This window comes from Podarcis tiliguerta (genome assembly GCF_965153285.1).
Source record: "Podarcis tiliguerta genome assembly, chromosome: 11".
Classification (NCBI taxonomy): Eukaryota; Metazoa; Chordata; class Lepidosauria; order Squamata; family Lacertidae; genus Podarcis; species Podarcis tiliguerta.
In genome coordinates this window covers 403,789-427,512 of record NC_139544.1, presented here as the reverse complement: position 1 = coordinate 427,512, position 23,724 = coordinate 403,789, and the positions used below count along the sequence as shown (strand labels likewise).

The window sequence follows — 23,724 nt, the reverse complement described above, 5'->3', positions numbered from 1 at the left end:
GCAATCCAAGAGTCCTGGTTAGGCCCCATTAACTTTTCAACTACAGCGGTACCTCGGGTTAAGTACTTAATTCGTTCCGGAGGTTCGTTCTGAACCTGAAACTGTTCTTAACATGAAGCACCACTTTAGCTAATGGGGCCTCCTGCTGCCGCCGCGCTGCCAGAGCCCGATTTCAATTTCTGTTCTTATGCTGAAGCAAAGTTCTTAACCTGAAGCACTATTTCTGGGTTAGCGGAGTGTGTAATTTGAAGCGTATGTAACCTGAAGCGTATGTAACCCGAGGTACCACTGTACATGGAAGTATACAGGTAGCAATGAATGGAAATCTGGGAGTCTCCATGAAGATGCAAGAATCTGAAACTGTATGCTTAGATCTTCAGCTGGCATGAGAGAGAACAGACAGCAACTGCCTTTCACAGTGGCCTTTCAGCTTGATTAAAGAGATGACTGATTGCTGGGACCTGCAGCTTTCACCGAGTCAGATTTCTGTGTTAAAAATAAAGGCCAGAGTGCAGTGCACTTCAGAACTCTTTGGCCTGGTAGGTTGCACTTGCCAAACATAGTGTGAATTGTGGCTGCTCAACCCATTCTTACAACAACCAAAAATTGGTGTTAAGCAGAAACCAACTAAGAAAGCTATAATTTCAAAGCTTTATTTACCCATTGTTTTTGCTTAATATAGAAATAACTTCAGAGTCCCTTGAACTATTAATTTATCTAAGGTTATGTGTAAACTCAGTGGAAGAGGATTAAAAAAGAAAGTCTTAAATGTAAACCATTTGTTGGGGGAGATTACTGAAGGCAAAAAAGGGAGGCAGGCTCAGCAACAGGTATAAGTCCCAGCAGCTACTAAGTTCTGGTTTGATGACAGAAAAGGTGGGGCCAGCCAGGCTAGAAGCAGTTGCCCTGTTTAAGAAGTCCAAGAACAGGGTAAGGAGTTCAGAATTGCATGGAGCAACTGAGTTGTTCCAATAGGTTGGTATGCACCCCCATATGCTTTTAAAGATGGGGCAAGGCACTGAATTTGGGCAGGATGTGTCTGTTTTATTATCACATTTTTGTGTTGCATTAGATTGTTATAAGGTGTACATTCTTTGTTTCTTCAGCTTGAGTATTGTAAGACAGAAAGGCGGTATACAAATTAAAAGTGATGATGAGGAGGAGGATGTTCCCTACAATGGGAGCATCACAAGGTCCTGGGTGAACAGGCTATGCCCTCCGATTCTGACTCTGCTTCCTCTGCTCCTAGGGGTTGCTGACACTCACTCCCCCAGATCCCAGTGCTGCACTCCTTTCCCTCGGAGGAAAGAGGGGGAATGGGAGTCCTGCTATTCCAACTGCAGGAGCTGAATACAGGCGGGGGCAGAAGAGAAGGACTGTCATCCTTCTCTGTTCCCCAGTCCCAGACTCCCCATGATATCCTTCTGTCCCCCATCCTCAGCAGTTTCAACCAGCCACTAGGGCTGGGAAATACATCAATATATCGTCCAAAACTGGTTTTGAATCCACATTATGACCTGTTTTGACCTGGCAATACCTTGTCAGGTGAATCTGAATAGAATTTGAGGGAAATTTTAACAAAAGGATTGGGGACTGACAGCTTCCCGGGGGGTGGCTCAGCTGAACTGAGACTTTTCTTGGCAGGAAGGGGAGAGTCACTGCTGCTGGGATTAAAATCTGTAGAGGGAAGGAGACTTCACATACCCAAGCTTGGAAAAGGGGAGGACAAGCAGTGCACCACCATCTCTTTGTTTTGCTCACTCGCTTTCTTCCCCAGCGCCACAATCCCTTCCCCTCGCACTGAGGAAGGGCACCCAATTTCCCAAGGAGGAAGGCAGCAGCAGCCTCAGCGGATGTGCATCTTCACCTCAGAGCTGCTCCCCCACCCCTGCCGCTGCCTCTCCTCCCTACCTGGACTGAAGATGGCAGCTTGACACCCCCCCCTTCCACTCCCACCCTCTCAAATCACGAGGCTCCAGGTCAAACCACATCATGAGGGGCTGAGAGGAGACAACCAAGTGGGAAGCAAATGCACTAGGATGCTGCTGGCCAGGGAGGCATTCCTCCTCCTGCACCCTCAGAACTGCGGTAGGAAAATCCATGAAGCCAGTCAATGCTTCTCCCGATTCCTGTTACCCTTCTGTGTATATGCGCATGTGTTTGTCTGTGTGGAGAATCTGGATGTTGGGGTGCAGGTTCCCCCTCCAGCGCCTCACTCTTCTGCTTTCCATCTCCACTCCACCCTGTCCACGAATCATCACGAGGTTTTGCAGCTTCTTCCTCTCCACCTCTCTCTGCCTAGGTAACAGTTGACCCCATTCACCTCTACATAGTTCACCCTTATTTCAGACATTGTGATATATCAAGATATTGTGGGATTTAAAGCTACAGTCAAGTGCAACATTCCGACAGAGGACTAATGGCCTCCATGTTCTAACTGGTTGCTGTGACAACCAGTTTGTTGGTTGCTGGTAGTTTTGAAAGATAACTGCTCAGTTGCAGTCACCTCAGGACCAACTTCCCTCTGGTATAGTTTATTAGCATGTTATGTAACCTAAGCCTGTACATGTAACCACAATTGCCTACACACCACATAGCTGAGAGAAAGTTTAGATCCATCGTGGAAATGACCAGAAGCATGTTAAAGGATGCATCCCTGTCACACAAGCTGTGGGCAGATGCAGTGAATACAGCAGTGTATCTCCAGAACAGATTGCCAACAAAGAGGGCAAAGTGCACACCTTTCGAACTTTGGCATGGGAGAGTTCCCAATCTGTCACACATACGTGTGTTTGAGAGTCTGTTACTACCATGTCCCCAAAGAACACAGACACAAGCTTGACTCCAGAGCGCAAGCAGGTATCCTTGTGGGGTACACCTCTGGAGGCAAGGGATACAGAATTATGGACTTACAAACTGGTAAGACAAATGCGCACCATGCAGTATATTTTGATGAACACAGCAAAGCTGATACTAAAACTAGTGTTCTGGATTTTTCTGAGGACTCAGAAAAGATTAAAGAACTTGTGTACTTTCCTTCTATATCCCGGCAAAGTCCTGAGCTGCCTTCCAGTGTCATAGCCCCTCCTAAAGGCAACACACTAGAAGAAACAGAGGACCAGATTCCTGGCAGAACCAGAGATGAAGAGGGAGATTCAGATGGAGATATGTCAATGTTGGAGGGGGATGAGGAAGCTGATGCGGTCGCAGTATCAGAGGTCAGACACTCATCGAGAACCAACAAAGGTGTCCCACCAATAAGACTGTCCTACTTCGCAGGGTCGCCGATTCCACAGGAACCTTCCACATGGGAAGAGATAGAGGAGATGTCAGCTGCACAAGCCAGTCTCTGGAAGAAGGCTGCACAGGAGGAGATGGATGCACTGCATCAGAACAAGACTTGGACTCTTACTGAGCAAGAAGGCCATTAGTGGTAAATGGGTATTCAAGGTTAAGAAGGGGGCAGAAGGAGAAGTGCAATGCTACAAAGCCAGTCTTGTAGCACAAGGATTTTCACAACAATATAGTGAAGACTATGATGAGGTTTTTGCACCTACTGTGAGATACAACAGCGTGAGGATGCTTCTGAGTATTGCAGCCTCCAAGCAAGTGCAGGTGAAACACATTGACATTGCTACTGCTTTTCTCCACGGACAGATTTCGGAAGACATTTATATGTGTCAACCCAAAGGTTTTGTAAAACCACATCAGGCACATTTCGTGTGTAAGCTGCAAAAGGGACTTTATGGACTCAAACAGGCTGCTCGAGCCTGGAACCAAAAATTGCATAGAATGCTGACACAGCTTGGTTACAAGGAAGGCCATGCTGACAAGTGCTTGTACAGTAAGTCAAATGGACAATTCTCATATGTTTTAACAATTATTGATGACTTGATTATTGCTACAGCAAATGAAAGAGACTATGCACAAATTGTAAATTATCTTAGCAAAGAAGTGGAGGTCAAGGAACTGGGAGACGTTCAGTACTACCTCGAGATTCAAGTTGAAAGAGAAGAAGACAGCTCACTTCTTCTCAACCAAAGGCAAAAGATCCACGAACTCATTGAAAGCATGCAGGTGCAAGATGCAAACACAGTTGCTACACCCATGGCCACCGACTTCTTAAAGAATCAGCAGAATTCAAACCTGTTGCCAGACAACAATGAGTATCAGTCAATGAGTGGTAAGCTTTTGCATTTAGTTACCTGACATAGCCAATACTGTGGGGATACTTAATAAAAAAGTAAATGCTCCCACTGAGTATGATTGGGCAGGAGTTAAAAGGGTGGTGCAGTATCTAAAGGGTACTATATATTCTAAGTTAAGGTTACCAGCTGTCAGCAATCCTAGTTTGATTGGGTATACTGATACAGATTGGGCTGGAGACAATGCTTTTATTCTTTATTCTTTAATTTTGCGGCCATTGGCCCATATCGAAAACAATACATCAAAATTTATCCATAAACAATACAATTTAAACAGTTCCAAGTTAAAACACCCATATAAAACCAATTTTACTTCAGTTAAGTAAACACTGTACACAATAAGCTCCCTCTATGTAAACCGCAATTCAAATCCATCAGATTTTGGGGGTATGCGTCTTAGTTCTGGCACTTATTGATGGTTCTTAAGTTTAGCTAAGCTGTCAGAGTCATACAGTGATCCATTTCTCCTCTTTTGAAATAAAACATTAATCAGGTATCTAGCGACAGCAAGGGATCTACTTGTATCTTCGTCGTTTAATAAGTATATTATTTGGGCTTCCTGAGGACTGTCAGCAATTCTTGATAAATATGGGGCCGAAACTTGGACCGTGAGGCCGAATGTAATGGACAACAGAAGATTATATGATATAACGATTCTATAGATTCACTTTTACAGTCACAGAGGAGTGAGATCTGTCCGTTGGAGAGTCTGTTACCCAACACGTTTGATGGGAAAGCATTGAATCTAGCCTTTATAAAGGCGTACCTGTGCGTCACCACAGATAAGGTTGTTAAATAAGATGGGAGTTTCGTTGGTGGTATTAAGCCAAGGTTTATCGGCGAACAGGTGCCACCACCTGTCGCAATGTTAAATTGTAAATCCATCTCCTCTAATTTGTGAGTTATAATTCTCTTGGCAGAAATTAAATCCAATTTTAATAGTTCAGATGGAGATAGTCCTAGAGACACAAGTTTCCCATGTATTATTTTTGCCCAGGGGCTGGGGAAGTCATCTCTCCAGAGACACTGTATCAAGTGGAGATTTGGAATTTTATGCCATAATGCCAACCAGTAACAGAGGATGCATTTCCATAATGTAGTTTCTAGAGATGTAACATTTAGTTCCAGTCGTATAGCAGTATTGCTTACACACCTGGGTAGTTTTAGCAACCTTCTTAGAAGCTGGTTTTGGATTACCTCCAAATGGGTTAGATTAACAAAAGACCCCCATAATGGGATTGCATATTCTATTGTTGCAATCACCTTTGCCTTGAAAACTTTTAATACTGATGGAATATGGAAAGCCCCATCTGAAAAGAAAAAACGCAGTAGTGCAAAGGAAAGGGCTTTAGCTCTGTTTAATACATATGCAAGATGGACCTTCCAGCCCATGTTGTGTTGGAGAAGGACTCCCAAGTACTGAAATTTAAAGACTTGGTCAATAGCTTTTCCGTCTATTCTCCAATTATAGGTTTTTCGACTCTTGGTGAAAATTAGGACTTTGGACTTAACATGGTTAATTGTAAGAAAATTTGATTTGGAGTAAACATCGGAAATTTTTAATGCCCTCCTAAGGCCGACTCTCGAGAAGGATAGGATCACTGCGTCGTCTGCGTAGAGTAGAAGGGGGCAACGATATTGGGCAAGACGGGGGGCGTGGATCGTTTCTTGAGAATCTATCAGAGGCACCATCATATCACTTATAAATAGATTAAAAAGGGTCGGAGCGAGGATACATCCTTGACGAACACCTCTATTGATAGTTACTGAATTTGAGAGGTCACCGGCCGGAGTGATTCTCACCCTAGCGGCCGATCCATCACACTCCGGAGCGTGCCCCGTGCTTCGGGCTGCAGGCTGCCACCCGCAAGCCTTGCGAGCCCAGCGGGAACTCCTGCCGGGCTCGCAAGGCTTGCGGATAGCTGCCTGGAGAGTGAGAGGGGTCAGTGCGCACTGACCCCTCTCACTCTCCAGGCTTCAGCGAAAGCCTGCATTCGCCCCATAGGACGCACACACATTTCCCCCTAATTTTTGGAGGGGGAAAAGTGTGTCCTATAGGGCGAAAAATACGATACATACATACACTCAGCCTCAAACCTCATTCACAGCATTTCAGCCAAACAACCTGACAGGATTGCTGTAAAGATACAAATGATGAGACTGGTGAAAGAAACATGTTTGTGGTCAACAGTTCCTTGGGAAAGTTTAGGATTCTTATTTTTTACTATCTGAAAAGAAGGAGGGAAGATAAGAGGAAGTATAGGTGATCAATAAATGGAAGAACATCAAAGTTAGGTTAAGCAGAGAAGCCATCTTTCTGTTCCTTCCTCCCTCATTTTGTTTTGGGGTGTTGCTCAAACACAAATCAAAGGATGATCCCTTTGACTTCAGCACTCAGGAAAAAAAGACCTAGGGCTCATTCATACAATTGTTTAATGTGGATAGTAAAGTTCTTGTAATTCTCCATTGTCGTTATGTCATTCTCCTCTAAATCATGGCCTTAACAGAATCATAGAATTGTAGAATTGGAAGGGGCCACAAGGGCCATGGAGCCAACCCCCCGCAATGCAGGAATCATTTGCCCAACATGGGACTTGGACCCACGACCCTGAAATTAAGAGTCTCATGCGCTACCAACTGAGCTCTCCCAGTTTTTAATGTGCTAATAACTACTTTTTATTCTTTTTAGAGGGACACGAGTGGCGCTGTGGGTAAAACCTCAGTGCCTAGGGCTTGCCGATAGCATGGTTGGCGGTTCGAATCCCCGTGGCGGGGTGAGCTCCCGTCGTTCGGTCCCAGCTCCTGCCCACCTAGCAGTTCGAAAGCACTCTTAAGTGCAAGTAGATAAATAGGTACCGCTTTATAGCGGGAAGGTAAACGGTGTTTCCGTGTGCTGCGCTAGTGCTGGCTCGCCAGAGCAGCTTCGTCACGCTGGCCACGTGACCCGGAAGTGTCTCCGGACAGCACTGGCCCCCGGCCTCTTAAGTGAGATGGGCGCACAACCCTAGAGTCGGACACGACTGGCCCGTACGGGCAGGGGTACCTTTACCTTATTCTTTTTAGAGATAGATGAATTCCCCCAGCCCAAATCAAACTGAACTGCTTGGACTGCTGTCCAAGTTATTTCCGCAGAAGTCAGGAAAAGCTTGCTTTATTTCCCAAAACAATTTAAGTTCAGAAGTTTCCTGTCCCCTCTTTCTCACCTAGCCCCCCCCCCCATATCTCCCCTGTTGGCACTCAATCCACAGTAAAAGAAGGAAGGAAGATCTACACCCTCTCCTTCCTTTCTGGCATGCTGCGGGGGAGAGACAGTCCCAAGGGTCCTTGAGAAACATTTCTTCTCCCAGTTAATGGCAGCAGCCGCCTTCCCCGGCTGATCTAGCAGCTGGCCAGAAAGGGAAGGGAGAGATCCAATTTCCTACCTTCCTTCTTGCAGCTGGAGGGGCATTACCATTGGTTGTACTGCCATCATCATTCAGCTGTACTGCCTGATAAGAGGAATTTAAAGGCAGAGGAGGGGCTTGGGGGGATTGGAGTGGATATGTTTGTAAACTGGGAACTAGTTCCATGCCCAAACTCAGAAAACTTTCAGGCATCTCTGTGTGTTTTTGTGTGTGTGTTTTTTGAAGAACCGACATATGATTTTTTAAAAAAATAAAAGTATACTGTGAATTGTTTTGGAGTAGTTTTTTATCCTTTTATGACCTGTTTTCTGTCCCTGAAGCTGCTTTTGAAATCAAGCCACTTGCCTCTAGATTATTATAGTATTGTCTTCATTCTGCCAAATTGTACTAAAAGGGTGGAGAAAATATAAGTTTTTTTTTTTTTTACAGATTGCCAAAAGCTTTCCCTTAGCTTTTTCAATTGTTGCTCATACACACATAGTTCTTGTGGTACAAACATGGTATATTAAAAAACTTTAAAAGGCATAAAACAACAACAGAAAGGCACAGAGAATGGCTACCATTCACATCAAAACCTGTTTCTCAATTGTCCCACAACATAAGCAACATTCCATATAACACCCAACAGTGCAAAAGTGCAGGTGAGTTATCTTTTAATAAGAGAATACAAACAGCAAAATCGTGGCCAATGTGCCTATGATGCGCTTCTAAGCAACAGTAAAAAAGCAAAGTATCTGGAGAAGCAAGGGCAAAGAGGGTCCACTGAAAGTGCCTAGGCACCATCCAGCTGTGAAACCTGCATGATCTGGTTCCTGTTTCTCTCTTTGGCCTAAAACAAATGGGCCGTGACTGACTACAAAGGCTACTTCTGTTGCTGTAGAGCAGGGCACACCAACCTTTTTGAACCAGTAGGCATATTTTGAATTTTGAAAGCACTGTGGGCACCAGTCATAAAATGGCTGCCATGGGGAATGGCAAAACATAAATGGCTGCTCTGGGGGCCTGGCACAGTACAAAATCAAAGGCTCTCCAGGATTTCAGATGGAAGCATTTCCCAGCCCTATTTGAGACTGAACCTGCAATGTGCTTCACCACTGAGCTTTCTGCTTTCCCCTGTGTTCTAGTTACAAACATATGCTGGGTATGGGCAAAATAGTTTAGAAAAAATGCTGAAATAAATCAGAGATGGAATGATTGTCAAGTTAAGGCACTATAAGGTTAATAAGATGGTAACTTCCAAATGTGAGGTACTGGTATCCAGTATTATTACAGATCTGAAAACCACAAAATTTGATCCATTTGCAGTGCAGTTTTACTACTATGCAAAGCTATGGAGGTCCTTGTAGGCTCTGCAGAGATTCTGTTCCCAACGACGCCTTCGTAAACTTGCATCTAGTGCTCAGAAGTTGAATGGCAAAGAAAACATCAAAGGTCTGATATTGTAAAGAACAAGGAAAGTTTATGTAACAGAAGGGGCAGGGGCAGAGAAACAAATAATCTGTTGGGTCCAGGATCAATGGTATCAAAAGCTGCAGAAAGATGGAGTAGAAGAAGCAAGGTTGCACCTCCTTGTCCCTCTCTTGATGGTCACCCATCAGAGTAGCCAGTGCCATTTTGGTGCAGAAAACCTGAACCTGGACTGAAACAGGTCTAGACCATGGGTTGGCAAACTAAGGCCCGGGGGCCGTATCCAGCCCAATCACCTTCTAAATCCAGCCTTTTAAAATGCATCTCTGGGTTATTTGTGGGGCATACGAATTCGTTCATTCCCCCCCAAATATAGTCCAGCCCCCCACAACGTCTGAGGGATGGTGGACTGGCCCCCTGCTGGAAAACTTTACTGGCCCCTGGTCTAGACAATGAGTTACATCCAATAATGCCGGCAGCTGCTCTGCCACAAGCCTCTCAATCACCTTCTTGAAAAAAGGTTGATAACTATTGCAGATGAGTGGGTCCAATGCTGGGTTTCTTTAGATGTGGTAACACCACTGCCTCTCTCAAAGCAGTGGGCACCACTTCATTGCATCATGATGCGTTCACCACACCCTGGATCCATCCCCTACCAGCAAGATTTTATTAATCATAAGGGACAGGACAAGAGAATCTATGATTCTGTATGGTCTGATGTATTGCTGCAAACACCCTGACAATATCCTCAGGTCACATCAACTGAAATTGATCCCACAAAACCTTTCTAGACACAGCATTGGACACCTGACATATTTCTGCACCAATTATGGCATCAAGAACAACTTAACCATTGAAGTGCCTCAAAAACTCTTCACAGTGGGTCTCCAAATGGTCCATGGAAACTCTCTCAGGGGCCAGTAACCTTCCTTCCTTCACTTATCCTACCTTTTGATGCCCACTGTGCCCTTTTTGCTCTTTGTCCTCTGCAAAAGAGCACCTCCCTATACTAACTTCAGCTTAGGTCTACTGAGCCTAGAAAGTCCAACTATAACTTATAAACCAAAACACAGGACCCAGTGTCTGGTTTGGTCAATGTTATGTGTGCTGTTAGAAAGTCTGGGCTACTTTCTAATAGAAGCACAGATGAAAGGGAATTTTTGAAAGTGAACAACCAGCTCACAAAGCTGAAGTCATTGGAAAAGTGGAGACTTTGGCATAGAAGCGACATGAGGTAATCAACCATCCAAAATAACATCCAGGCAAAGGGGTAAATTTTAATACTTTTTAATGCTTTTGTGAGTACCAGAGTGCCTAGAGCCATCTCCAACTGTAGGAATGTTACATTCTCTCACAGGAACACATCAACATCAAGCTCTATTTTTGTTAACTGCACAGGCATTGTAAAGCTCCTGAGCTAGCTTGTGCCAAACAAAAACCATGCAACACATGGTCATAACAAAACAAAACAAAAAACCAGAAGGCCCAGAGCTCTTCAGATGATATTCGCTTAAGTTTCCCACTCTGAAAATGTGTACCACCAAATCCAGCTTTTATCCCCAGTGGCAAATATAGATGCTATTAAATATATATATTTAAATATTTCTCTCTAGCATAAAAAAGCAGCCAAACTACAGCAATCTAAGTTAAACATATCAGACACCATCTGAGTGGAACAAATCAGAGCTATATTCACCTTCTTACAGTAACATTGTTCTCTGGAAGCAGGCACAGGGTCAGAGAGACTTGACTGCCTCAAACACAAATACGCTATTCCAAAAGACGATGAGATGAGACAAAATCTAAAGTCGGGCATTAATAAATGAGGGTACATCTCCTCCTGGGATACTGAACCTTTCTGTGCCTCTTAAATGTCGAAAATGCTGAGAATCTTTTGTAAAAGCTCCCCACACATTTGCAAATCCCACGTCTGTCCACCTGCCTCTTACTCCGAAACAGACTCAAGGGCATAGGTGGGGAGGTGCCGTTCGACATCGGAGAAGGGAGGCAAATTGGGGGACCCTGCCACCGCTCCCTGGGGAGAAAGCCTCTGCCTAGGCAGGCCGCCCCAGAGGTCGCTCCCCGTACGGGACGGCGAGCGGGGAGAGCAACGGGGGAGCAAGTGTGGGCGCCTCGCGGAGGAAGCCAGCGCGCCCCGCCCCAAGAGCCCCTCGCTTCGGAGCGACTCACTCCGGACAGGCTTCCTTCCTTTCCTGACGGTGCCGCCTATTGACTCCGGACCCCGCGCCGAGGCTGCTGCCGCCGCCCTTACCCCGTTGGCCGCCGCCATCTGCACCACCAGCTCGACGGCCGTCCGGCTGAAGTACCTGCCGTCGCTGCCCACCACCATGGTGCAGCCCTGGCGGTCGCGGAGGTCGACGGACGACAGCACGCTCTGCACGAAGTTGGGCAGGTAGTTGCGCTGACTCTCGAAGACGGCCGTGGGTCTCCGCAGGCCGCCGCCGCCCGTCGGCTTCTGGTCCTCGAAGGGCGCCGTGGGCACCGTCAGCACCGGGATGGGGCTGCCCTCCATGGCGCCCTCGGCCGCAGCCCGGCCTGGCGCCTCACATGCGCCGCGCCGCCGGCACAGCCCTCCTCGCCCGCTGCGGGAAAGAGGCGCTTCGGGAGACGCCGCTCCGCCGGGCGCCCAGCGAAGCAACTGGCCGCTTCGGCACAAGGGCGCCGGAGGGGCAGCAGCAGCCTCGGCCAATCAGAAGGCGGAAAGAGAGGGGACGGGAGGCGGCGTGAAGCCCGTTGGTTGGCGGGGGTCCCGCCCTGTCAGTGAATTGCGACAAAAGAGCAATTCCAGGCTGGAAGCCCAGCCTTCGAAGCCTTCACTCACACGACCTCCACTTTTATTTATATCGCTTGGGTCAAAGGATGTATTGTCAAGTTCCTTTTCAAAAAAATGTGTTATTTTCATTTTTAAAACAATATTCTTATACATTCACATCATTTTTAATTTATAGGTAAAGGTAAAGGTACCCCTGCCCGTTCGGGCCAGTCTTGCCAGACTCTAGGGTTGTGCGCCCATCTCACTCAAAGAGGCCGGGAGCCAGCGCTGTCCGCAGACACTTCCGGGTCACGGGGCCAGCGTGACAAGCTGCATCTGGCGAGCCAGAGCCGCACACGGAACGCCGTTTACCTTCCCGCTGGTAAGCGGTCCCTATTTATCTACTTGCACCCGGGGGTGCTTTCGAACTGCTAGGTTGGCAGGCGCTGGGACCGAACGACGGGAGCGCACCCCGCCGCGGGGATTCGAACCACCGACCTTTCGATCAGCAAGTCCTAGGTGCTGGGGCTTTAACCCACAGCGCCACCCGCGTCCCTTTTTAATTTATACACTTCTGGGATTACTTAAATCCCTCGGACCTCCCCCCACCCCTGGTTTCCAATTTCCCCCTATTTCTATCACATCTAATTACGTTTTTCTAATCCATTTTATCGCCTTTTTTTACCTTAAATCATATTACATTATAAGTGTTATAACAATCCTGCTAACGTTTTCAAGTATCTACAATGGTCTTTAAGATATTCTATATTTTTTTCCACTGTTGACTAATTTTTTATCATCTTCCCGGTCATCTTTGCCATTTTGACGTAGTCCATCATCTTGGTTATCCACTCTTCTTTGGTTGGGGCTTTCTCTTCCTCCCACTTCTGGGTGAGTAGCATTCTTGTGGCTGTTGTTGCATACATACATACATACATACATAAATAAATAAATAAATAAATAAATAAATAGTCTTTTTAAATATTTTGGTATTTCGTCTCCTGTTAACCCTAGTAAAAAGGCTTCTGGTTTTTTGATAAAAGTTATCTTAAATATTTTTTTCAATTCATTATATATCATTTCCCATAAGTCTTTTACTGTTTTACATGTCCAGCACATGTGGTAGAAAGTACCTTCTTTATGTTTACACTTCCAGCATGTTGGAAGTGTTTTTATACATTTTTGCTAGTCTTACTGGAGTCAAATACCAACAGTACATCATTTTCATATAGTTTTCTTTCAGTGTACAACAAGCCGTAAATTTTACGTCCTCTTTCCACAACTTCTCCCATAAGCTAAATTGTATATTATTACCACATCTTTTGCCCAGTGTATCATTACAGCTTTAACTTCTTCATCCTTAGTGTTCCATTCTAACAGTAGCTTATACATTTTTGATAATAACTTCTCATTGATCTCCAATAATTCTTTTTCAAACCTTGAGAATTCTTTCCCAAAGCCCACTTTGTCACTCCTAAATATGTCACTTAATTGGTGATATTGTAGCCAATCCGTTAATAAGTACCTTATATCATCATTTTTTTTCCCATTTCAATTGATCTTCCACTTCAGTTAACAGCTTTTTGTAGGTTGCCCATTGCCCTTTCATGTTAATTTCTTTAACGGGTATCGCTTCTAATGGGGAAAGTCACCATGGTGTTTTATTCTCTAATAAAATGTTATACCTTTCCCATACTAGATAAACTGATTTCCTTATAATGTGGTTCCTTTGTGTTCCTTCGTTTTCCTATACCATAAATATGCATGCCAACCAAATCTATTATCATCATGCCCTTCCAAGTCTAATACATCCATATTTTTAAATCATCCATTCCCATAGCCAGCAGAGACAGGACACTTCATAATATAATTTCAAGTCTGGTAGAGAGAATCCGCCACTTTCTTTAGCATCTGTTAGTTGTTGTTGTTTAGTCGTTTAGTCGTGTTCGACTCTTCCGACACACTGAGAGCCAGTGTGGTGTAGCGGTTAAGAGCGGTAGTCTCATAATCTGGGGAACCGGGTTCGCATCTCCGCTCCTCTACATGCAACTGCTGGGTGACCTTGGGCCAGTCACACTTCTTTGAAGTCTCTCAGCCCCACTCACCTCACAGAGTGTTTGTTGTGGGGGAGGAAGGGAAAGGAGAATGTTAGCCGCTTTGAGACTCCTGAAGGGGAGTGAAAGGCGGGATATCAAATCCAAACTCCTCCTCCTCCTCCTCCTCCTCTTCTTCTTCTTCTTCTTCTTCTTCTTCCTCTTCTTCTTCGTGACCCCATGAACCAGAGCACGCCAGGCACTCCTGTCTTCCACTGCCTCCCGCAGTTTGATCAAACTCATGCTGGTAGCTTCGAGAACACTGTCCAACCATCTCATCCTCTGTCGTCCCCTTCTCCTTGTGCCCTCAATCTTTCCCAACATCAGGGTCTTTTCCAGGGAGTCTTCTCTTCTCATGAGGTGGCCAAAGTATTGGAGCCTCAGCTTCAGGATCTTTCCTTCCAGTGAGCACTCAGAGCTGATTTCCTGAATGGATAGGTTTGAACTTCTTGCAGTCCATGGGACTCTCAAGAGTCTCCTCCAGCACCAGAATTCAAAAGCATCAATTCTTTGGCGATCAGCCATCTTTATGGTCCAGCTCTCACTTCCATACATCACTACTGGGAAAACCATAGCTTTAACTATACAGACCTTTGTTGGCAAGGTGATATCTCTGCTTTTTAAGATGCTGTCTAGGTTTGTCTTTGCTTTTCTCCCAAGAAGCAGGCCTCTAGTAGTTTATATTTAATTCTGGGCTTTCCCCCCGCCAAATAAATTTAGAAACGTCCTTTTGCCAATGCTTAAAGTGTTCTGCTCCTCTGACCACTGGTATTGATTGGAATAAAAATAGCATTATTGGCAATACATTCATTTTAATCACAGAGATCCTTCCCCACAAAGATAAATTCATCCTTCCCCATACTTTGCAGGAAATAGTTCCAGAGTTTTGTCAGTTCAAGTGGAGCACTGGGTTGGTCCACCTGGACCATGCATCAAGAATGTATAGACTAGGTGTCAGGGCAGAATCTGTTGGGATACTGCCAGGGAGACAAAGTCCATGATGACTCCACGTCATCTCCGGACGTCCATCGATCTCCCGTAGACACGCAATATCAGCAATTAGCGACATGAGCTCCAGAAATAGCTTGCCACATTCCAGAACTGATGCACGCTCTATCAGCAGATAATGCACAGCGAAAATTGCACCCAGGAGAGCATTTTTTACAAGTTTATTCAGCGTTGGTCAGAACAAAGAAAAACATGACTGCCTGCTTCAATGTCTCCGGCAGAGAGAGAGAAACGAAAGCAAAGACACAACATAAATATCCTGTGAAAACAGGAAATACGCAGGGTGTGACACAAACATCCTGCTCCCTTTTAAGGTGGAACAGATATACCCTAACATCCTCCCCCTTTCCGTCTAACCTGTAGTACCTGTGGTTCAACCCAATTGCAACCTCTGTACATAAACCTTAAGTTGTTCTCCGTTAACAACCTTTGACAACAGATCAGCAGGAATTTCATTTCCTGGCATGTAGGACATCTGAATGAGTCCTTTCTGAATACACTCTCTTGCACAATGTAGCTTAATCTGCAAGTACTTGGTTCTTTGCTTGCAACTCTCTGAGTTCAGCAAAGCCAAACAGGATCTATTGTCTTGATACACTTGTATAGGACATTTCACAGAAACTCTGATGTCCTGAAACAGTTGCATCAACCATTCACAATCCATGAGTAAAAATGACAGAGCATTGAGTTCTGCTTCACAGGAACTTAGGCTCACTGTCGTCTGCTTCTTGCACAGCCAGTCAAACAGACAGTGGTTGTACATGTAGCATACTCCAGAAGTGCTTGTACCATCCGTGGTGTCACTTCCAAAACTTGCATCTGCAAAGATTTCAAGACCTCCAGTCTTCTGACTGGTGAACCTCAGCCTGTAGTGCATAGTCCCTTTCAAATAGCGGGCTTTGCGCTTCAGAGCTTTCCAATCCTGAACAGTAGGATTATTAGCATGTCTGCTAAGCAGGTTAGTGCTTACTGCTATGTCAGGTCTTGAGCATCTAGCAATGAAATTCAACTTGCCTAGAATGCATCTGTACAGCGTAGTGTCAGAAAACGCTTCAGCAGTACTATCTACCTGGTAACCTGTCACCATTGGTGTGTCTGCTGGGTTTGCATCAACCAAATTCAACCTGGTTAATACATCAGCAATTTTCTGTGTTTGGTGTACCAGAAAATTACCTGTTTGGTCCCTCTCCACCTGCAGAGAAAGATAGTTAGATACTTCACCAAGATCCTTCATGTCAAAGTGCTCCTTCAGCTGAGCTAGGGTGCTTTGGTACAAAGCCTGATTCTTCCAAAACATCAGAAGATCATCAACAAAACATAAACAATACAGTTTGTTTTGCCCCTCCTCCTTGACAAATACACATGGATCAGCTTTGCCCTGATGAAAACCTAGAGAATGCAACGTCTCAGTGAGTTTTGTGTTCCAACACCTGGCACTCTGCTTGAGACCATATAAGGATTTCCGCAGTTTACATACCATTCCCTTCTGTATCTGCATTCCATCAGGTGGAAGCATATACAGCTCCTCCCCAAAAATCCCGTACAAAAAAGCTGTATTAATGTCATGATGGGAAACATGCAGTTTCTCCTCTGCAGCAATCTTGAGCATCAGCCGAATGCTCTCATACATGACAGTGGGTGAGTAGGTCTCATGGTAATCCTGTCCTGGTACCTGTGAAAAACCTCTGGCAACCAATCTGACTTTGTGTCTGACAACCTTGCCATTCTGGTGTGTCTTGGCCTTGAAGACCCATTTGCTGCCAACCAGTCTCATTCCTGGGACTACCGGTACCAGTTCCCAAGTTTGGTTCCTGTTCAAGGAATCAACTTCAGCCTTCATGGCATTTAGCCAAGGCTCAGCATCTTTAGAGGTTAACTCCTGAACCTCTTTGAAGCTTGAAGGTTCCCATACCTTCTCTGAGCTACTAAGAACAGCAGTTGCCGTCTTAGCAAACTCATCAGCAAATCTCTTTGGAGGTCTGCCTTTGGTCGCCCTTTCAGATCTGCGTACTAGACGCAAGTCTTCTGGACTCATCTCCTCCTTCTTAGGAGAAAAATGACCAATAGTGAACAGTGGTTCTTCCAGTTCATTGTCAGACGCATCAGATGGTCTGACTGAGGCCTTTGCGCTCTTGTAGTCTGCTGTGTCATCACTGTCACTGACATCAGCAGCAGCGCCGCCCACTGAGCTGGAATCCGAACTCTGATCATCATCACCATCATCCTCAGCTTTCTCAGCTTCCTTAGCATCATCTGCTTTTTTCACATCACCTTCATCTTCCTCTGGGTAACTCTGGAAAATCCTCACATTTCCCCCCCACTTAGGATTGTACTCAACACTCTTTGTGAACTTAATGGACTTAGAGTGAGTCATCCATACCCTGTATGCTCCTTTTACGTACCCCATGAACAAACCATGTGCCCCACGCTTCCCAAGCTTGTTGCTCTGTGGGGTGTGTACCCACATGTCAGAACCAAAGATTCTCATGTGCTTGACATTAGGTTTCTTACCAAACATCTTCTCGTAGAGGGTACAACCAATAGGTGATGACAGTCTGCGATTAAAAGTGTAAACAAAAGTTGACAGAGCCTCCCCCCAAAACTTATCAGGCATCATGCAACATTGTTTTTATGCCTTGAAGCAATGTTTGCTTTGCTTGCTCACAAACCCCCCATGGGGATCCAGGACTTGAGAGGCTATGCTGAATTCCCTTCTCAGTCAGGAAAGCTTCAAGCTGCTGAGAAGTGAATTGCTCACCTCGATCAGTAAACAAACAGCCGATACATTTACTGTGAACATTCTCCAACCAAGCACAGAATGCCTTGAACCTAGGAAACACTTGCGATTTCTGCTCGAGCATAAACACATTAATGTACCTGGGGAAAAAATCAATTAGAACCATGAAGTACCTTGCTCCACCCAAAGAGGGCGCACGTGGACCAACCAGGTCTGCGTAGACTAGCTGGTAGGGTTTGGAAGCCTGCCTGCTAGACTCCTTGCCTTTTGGAGCAACCTTCACCTTGTTCTCTGCACAAGATACACATTTCTTGTGAAACCTACAAGGTTTGATGTTCAAACCCTGAACCAATTCCGGCATCTTGGCCAGCGCCTGCCAAGACATGTGACAAAATCTTCTATGTACTTCATGAATACATCCTGCATGAAGAACCTTGTTAGTTGGTGCAACACAACAAGAATCAACATTAGACACAACAGCACCATTGTCATCATAAGTTATACAGAACAAGCCATCCATAAACTTTGCATGCAAAATGTCCTCTTTGCCTTTCCTGATGACACAGACGCTCCTCTTGAAGGAAATCTGAAAACCATGCCCAGTCAGCTGTGGGACACTGAGCAAATTGCTTGCAGCACCTGGAATATAAAGTACATCTTTGATGGTAGTGTGCAGACTTGCCAGTCTCACAGTCCCTTCTCCTGCAATTTGTAATGTCTTTCCGTCAGCCAGGTGGATTTCACCATCTTGAGGTGTGAAGGAGATAAACAGATGCTTATCTTTTGCCAGATGGTGGGTGCATCCAGAATCTACAACAAATCTGGCCTTGGCCTTTGGAGCAGCTTTTCTGGCAAGCAAATTCCATTCCAGCTTTTCACTTGAGCTGTGAGCCTTATGCCTACAAAGACTTCTTTATCTTGGCTGCCCATAAATAACGAAGCCTTTGGCGCGGCTCTGAGACCAATTAAGCCAGCCGGACATCAAAGTCTCTTGCCGGCAACAGAAAAGCCTTATTTGCTTTCGCTTTTCCACACATACCAAAGCAGGGTGGTGCAGCGGAAGTGTGCTGGGTCCATAACCTGTTGTTGGGATACTGCCAGGGAGACAAAGTCCATGATGACTCCACGTCGTCTCCGGACGTCCATCGATCTCCCGTAGACACGCAGTATCAGCAATTAGCGACATGAGCTCCAGAAATAGCTTGCCACATTCCAGAACTGATGCACGCTCTATGAACAGATAATGCACAGTGAAAATTGCACACAAACATCCTGCTCCCTTTTAAGGTGGAACGGAAATATCCTAACAGAATCAGTACGTTCGGAATCCCCTGACATGGAAGATGCTATGTACTGAAGTTCTCACCCTGGGCCAGCAGGGGGATACTGTAGATAGTTATGCAAATGAAGGATTGAAAGTGACGTTCAGTGATTGGATAGTTTTAGAAAGTTGCAACAGTTACGTTGTTCTGGAGCTCTATATAAGCAGGCTGACTGAGCTCTTTAGTTCAGTTCTATTCTGGCCTCTGAATAAACAAGAGCTGTTGAAGAATCGCTGTGTTGTCTGATATGTTCGCCCACAACTTAACAGAAGAGAGCTTTCGGGTTAGAACCAGAAGCAGCAGAGGAATGTGTGTCTGCAGAGGAGGGGATAGGAGAGCCCAGCAGGGAAATGTTAGACTCTGTAAACGCAGGGGATCAGGAAAGAGGGGGAAGTGAACCAGCAGCCTCACAAGCACCACAAGAGTTAAGCTCTGAATTGGAGGGAGGAGGGAGATTTACAGCAGCTCCCACCAGACACAAGGCGAAGAGGCGGAGGGAGAGGAGAGTCATAAAGTTCCCACACTTTAGGTGCTGGAAAAGGAGGAAGAGGTCATTGGTGGTATCTGATTCAACAGAGTCAGACTAATGGTGATTAGCTCATGATGACTTCTGTAAATACATGTAAATAAAGACCATAAAAATGTCAGCAGTGTGAAGTGGCGATTACTGTGAAGAGAGAAATGTAACTCACTGACACTGGGCCTTGAGGAGCCTCCAGACTGCTTGGTTTTTGCTAATGGCACATTAGCACCTTGGGAGTTTCTTTAACTTTTATTATATTTGTACAAGTGGGGGAGGGATGCAGGTGGCACTGTGGGTTAAACCACAGAGCCTAGGGCTTGCCAATCAGAAGGCTGGCGGTTCAAATCCCCGCGACGGGGTGAGCACCCGTTGCTCAGTCCCAGCTCCTGCCAACCTAGCAGTTCAAAAGCACGTTGAAGTGCAAGTAGATAAATAGGTACCGCTCCAGTGGGAAGGTAAACGGCATTTCCGTGCACTGTTCTGGTTTGCCAGAAGCAGCTTAGTCATGCTGGCCACATGACCTGGAAGCTGTACGCCGGCTCCCTCGGCCTATAGAGCGAGATGAGCGCTGTAACCCCAGAGTCGGTCACAACTGGACCTAATGATCAGGGGTCCCCTTTACCTTTACAAGTGGGTGACCCATAACAAAATGTACCTTTTTGAGCTGTTTGGCACTCCCAGGGGGTGTTGGAAGGTTTTTGGTGCGAGAAAAGGAAATTTACACTTTTTCTCCCTCCCCCTGCCCATATTTTCTTAAAGGAGTGGGTTGTTGCTAACCTTAACATCCACTTGTCCTAATCACCCTCTCCAGTGCTAGAGGCCAAAGCAGACAAACTCCTTCCCTTCTCCCCCTCTCCACCATTGAGCTCATTAACGTCCCATAGTCTTGAAAATCACTCTGTGGCATTCATCCGCTCCCCACTGTTTCCCCCATTTAGTGTTTTTTCAAAATATTTTTGTAGTTCTGCAAACCAAAGTCTTCTGATCCTTCTGTCTTGTTCATGTGTGGTGCTATTTTTACTATGTTTGCATGGGCATGCCAATGAGGCATCTGATCAAGGTCTGTATTTTAAAATGAGCTTAATAATATATTTGCAAATGTTTGTAGGTTTCATGCCAGGCAAAATCCAGCTGGCTAAGCACTCTGGCAGTGTTTATCTTCCTGCTCTTCTGGACAAGGGCCCCCTTGATTTATAGCAGTAGCAGGAGACACGTTTCTCAAAGTTGTAAAAGGGAATTACAGGCTGGGAGCAAAGGTTATACTGACCCTACATATTACAGAATACAATCAAGCTGCAAAAACACTAATTAAGAGTTGGTAAATAGTTTAACAGAAAATAATACCATGTGCCTCCCATCAGATTCTAGCCATATTTTCCCAAGGTTTAAGGTATCCTGAGAAAGTTAAAGGGCAATAAATTTTGGGAAGGGCTAATGGGGAAAGCAGCTGGCTGGAAAAGGGGGGTGCAAATTAAAGAGGCTTCCTGACCGGACCCAAAGGGTGCTCATCAATGGTTCCTCTTCATCCTGGAGAAGAGTGACTAGTGGGGTGCCACGTGAAGGGGAGCACACCAGGGGACCAGTCTTGGAGGAAAGGGAAAGCAGCAACCATGTAGCGGAAATCCTCGATTCCAGGTGGAAGGGTAATCAGGTGGAGTATTTGGTGGCGTGGGAAGGGGAACCGGAGTCAGAAAACACCTGGGTGACTGCAGGGGAGGTCAATGACGAGGTTTTAACAGAAACGTTCCACCAAAGATTCCCGAGGAAACCACAGCCGGTAGCAAGGTTTAGGAGGGAGTATTTCGGCACCACCGACGAGGAAGAGGAACTGGAAGGATTCACGGAGTCGGAGTTGGAAGAGGGAATGGACTCCGATGACGAGGAGTACCGAGAGACCAGGAACAGCAACAAGTGGAGGAAAGTGTTCGAAACTTCGGACGATGAGGAAGGTTCTTTCAGGGGTTTTACCTCCTCACAACCCGTAGGGGAGGAGACGGGAGGGGGTGAAGGGGGCCCTGGAGGGGAGGTGGATGTCAGGGAACTGCCATCGGAAGGACAGGAGGTGCAAAGGCTCCCTGAGGTTGAGAGAGACGCAGCAGCTGAAGAGGGAACCAGTAGGGGGAGAGCAGGAACTTCAAGGGAAGGAGAGTCGGAGGAATGGCTCAGAGACGCTTCCAGCGAAAACAGCGGGGAGGTCTCAGGACCTCCTATAGGGACACCCATTCCTCGCCGGAAACTGTCACGCCGAGAGTCCAGAAGACGTGTTTCCGTTAAGGAGCTTTTATGTTGGAAACGATTCCGAAAGCAACCACTTTCGGATTCTGCTAGCGACTGACGCAGCCATGCTGGAGGGGCTCCGTCACAGGCAGAGGTTTGAGAACTTGATCAAACTCTGAGGGACTTGCGTTTTACGCACAAGCAGCTCATCATCCCATCACACAAGCCATTGTGTTGCAATGCACATGGACAACACATAAATCTTCTCCTTATGTTCTGTGATGCAGTGCAGGGTTTTCATATTCAGCTAAATAAACAACAATCCTACAAAAGTTGAGGTTGAATTGCTGCCAATAATTCTTTGTGAAAAATGGCTATAATCTGCTGGGAATTGTAGTTGTGTAGCATTGTTTTCTAGAAGTTTAGCTGTTAAATCACTTTTTAAAAATGCAGCTGTATGCTCCTAATTATTTGAAGCACAGCCACATGCAACAATGCTTTCACATGCTTACATCCAAACTGGCATCCAAATTACAGGCTGGACAATACAATTTGGTATTCTAATAGTAATATTTGACAAAGGACTTCTAAAGCTACATCTGCTTTCGATGGTGTTTAAAATGATTTTATAACTTTGCTTGCATTGCATTGCATTGAATTGCATTGAAAATGCAGTTTTTAGCTGATTATTAAACACATTTTTAAAGGAATGTACCAAATCAACAATTATTCCTCCAATGCTTTTAACTGATTTTTAGAATTATAAGGTTGTATACAACTAAGTTCAACTTGGCATACATCCCTAAAATGATTGAACCTAATTTGTTGTTGTTGTTTAGTCATTTAGTCGTGTCCGACTCTTCATGACCCCATGGACCAGAGCATGCCAAGCACTCCTGTCTTCCACTGCCTAGGTTTGATCTTCTTGCAGTCCATGGGACTCTCAAGAGTCTCCTCCAGCACCATAATTCAAAAGCATCATTTCTTCGGCGATCAGCCTTCCTTATGGTCCAGCTTTCACTTCCATACATCACTACTGGGAAAACCATAGCTTTTACTATACGGACCTTTGTTGGGAAGGTGATGTCTCTACTTTTTAAGAGGCTGTCTAGGTTTGTCATTGCTTTTCTCCCAAGAAGCAGGCGTCTCTTAATTTCGTGACTGCTGTCACCATCTGCAGTGATCATGGATCCCAAGAAAGTAAAATCTCTTACTGCCTCCATTTCTTCCCCTTCTATTTGCCAGGAGGTGATGGGCCCAGTGGCCATGATCTTCGTTTTTTTGATGTTGAGCTTCAGACCATATTTTGTGCTCTCCTCTTTCACCCTCATTAAAAAGTTCTTTAATTCCTCCTCACTTTCTGCCATCAAGGTTGTGTCATCTGCATATCTGAGGTGGTTGATATTTTTCCCGGCAATCTTAATTCCAGTTTGGGATTCACCCAGCCCAGCCTTTCGCATGATGAATTCTGCATATAAGTTAAATAAGCAGGGAGACAACATACAGCCTTGTCGTACTCCTTTCCCAACTTTGAACCAATCAGTTGTTCCATATCCAGTTCTAACTGTAGCTTCTTGTCCCACATAGAGATTTCTCAGGAGACAGATGAGGTGATCAGGCACTCCCATTTCTTTAAGAACTTGCCATAGTTTGCTGTGGTCGACACAGTCAAAGGCTTTTGCATAGTCAATGAAGCAGAAGTAGATGTCTTTCTGGAACTCTCTAGCTTTCTCCATATTCCAGTGCATTTGCAATTTGGTCTCTGGTTCCTCTGCCCCTTCGAAATCCAGCTTGCACTTCTGGGAGTTCTCGGTCCACATACTGCTTAAGCCTACCTTGTAGAATTTTAAGCATAACCTTGCTAGCGTGTGAAATGAGTGCAATTGTGCGGTAGTTGGAGCATTCTTTGGCACTTCCCTTCTTTGGGATTGGGATGTAGACTGATCTTCTCCAATCCTCTGGCCACTGCTGAGTTTTCCAAACTTGCCGGCAAATTGAGTGTAGCACCTTAACAGCACCATCTTTTAAAATTTCT

At 45.5% G+C, this 23,724-nt stretch overlaps 1 protein-coding gene across 2 annotated transcripts in view; it reads right to left on the bottom strand.

The window, feature by feature from the left end:
- The window catches only part of PGM5 (phosphoglucomutase 5), a 125,430-nt gene that overhangs the window by 72,756 nt on the left and 28,950 nt on the right, over window positions 1-23,724 (bottom strand). The window contains exon 1 of one of the 2 annotated variants that reach the window (XM_083403454.1): window positions 11,289-11,691. The exons of the other annotated variant lie outside the window; for it this stretch is intronic. Coding sequence (XP_083259580.1) covers window positions 11,289-11,549 — 261 coding nt within the window. The 5' untranslated portion in view covers window positions 11,550-11,691. Of the gene's footprint in view, window positions 1-11,288; window positions 11,692-23,724 lie in introns of those variants that run through there. 2 annotated transcript variants of the gene reach the window in all.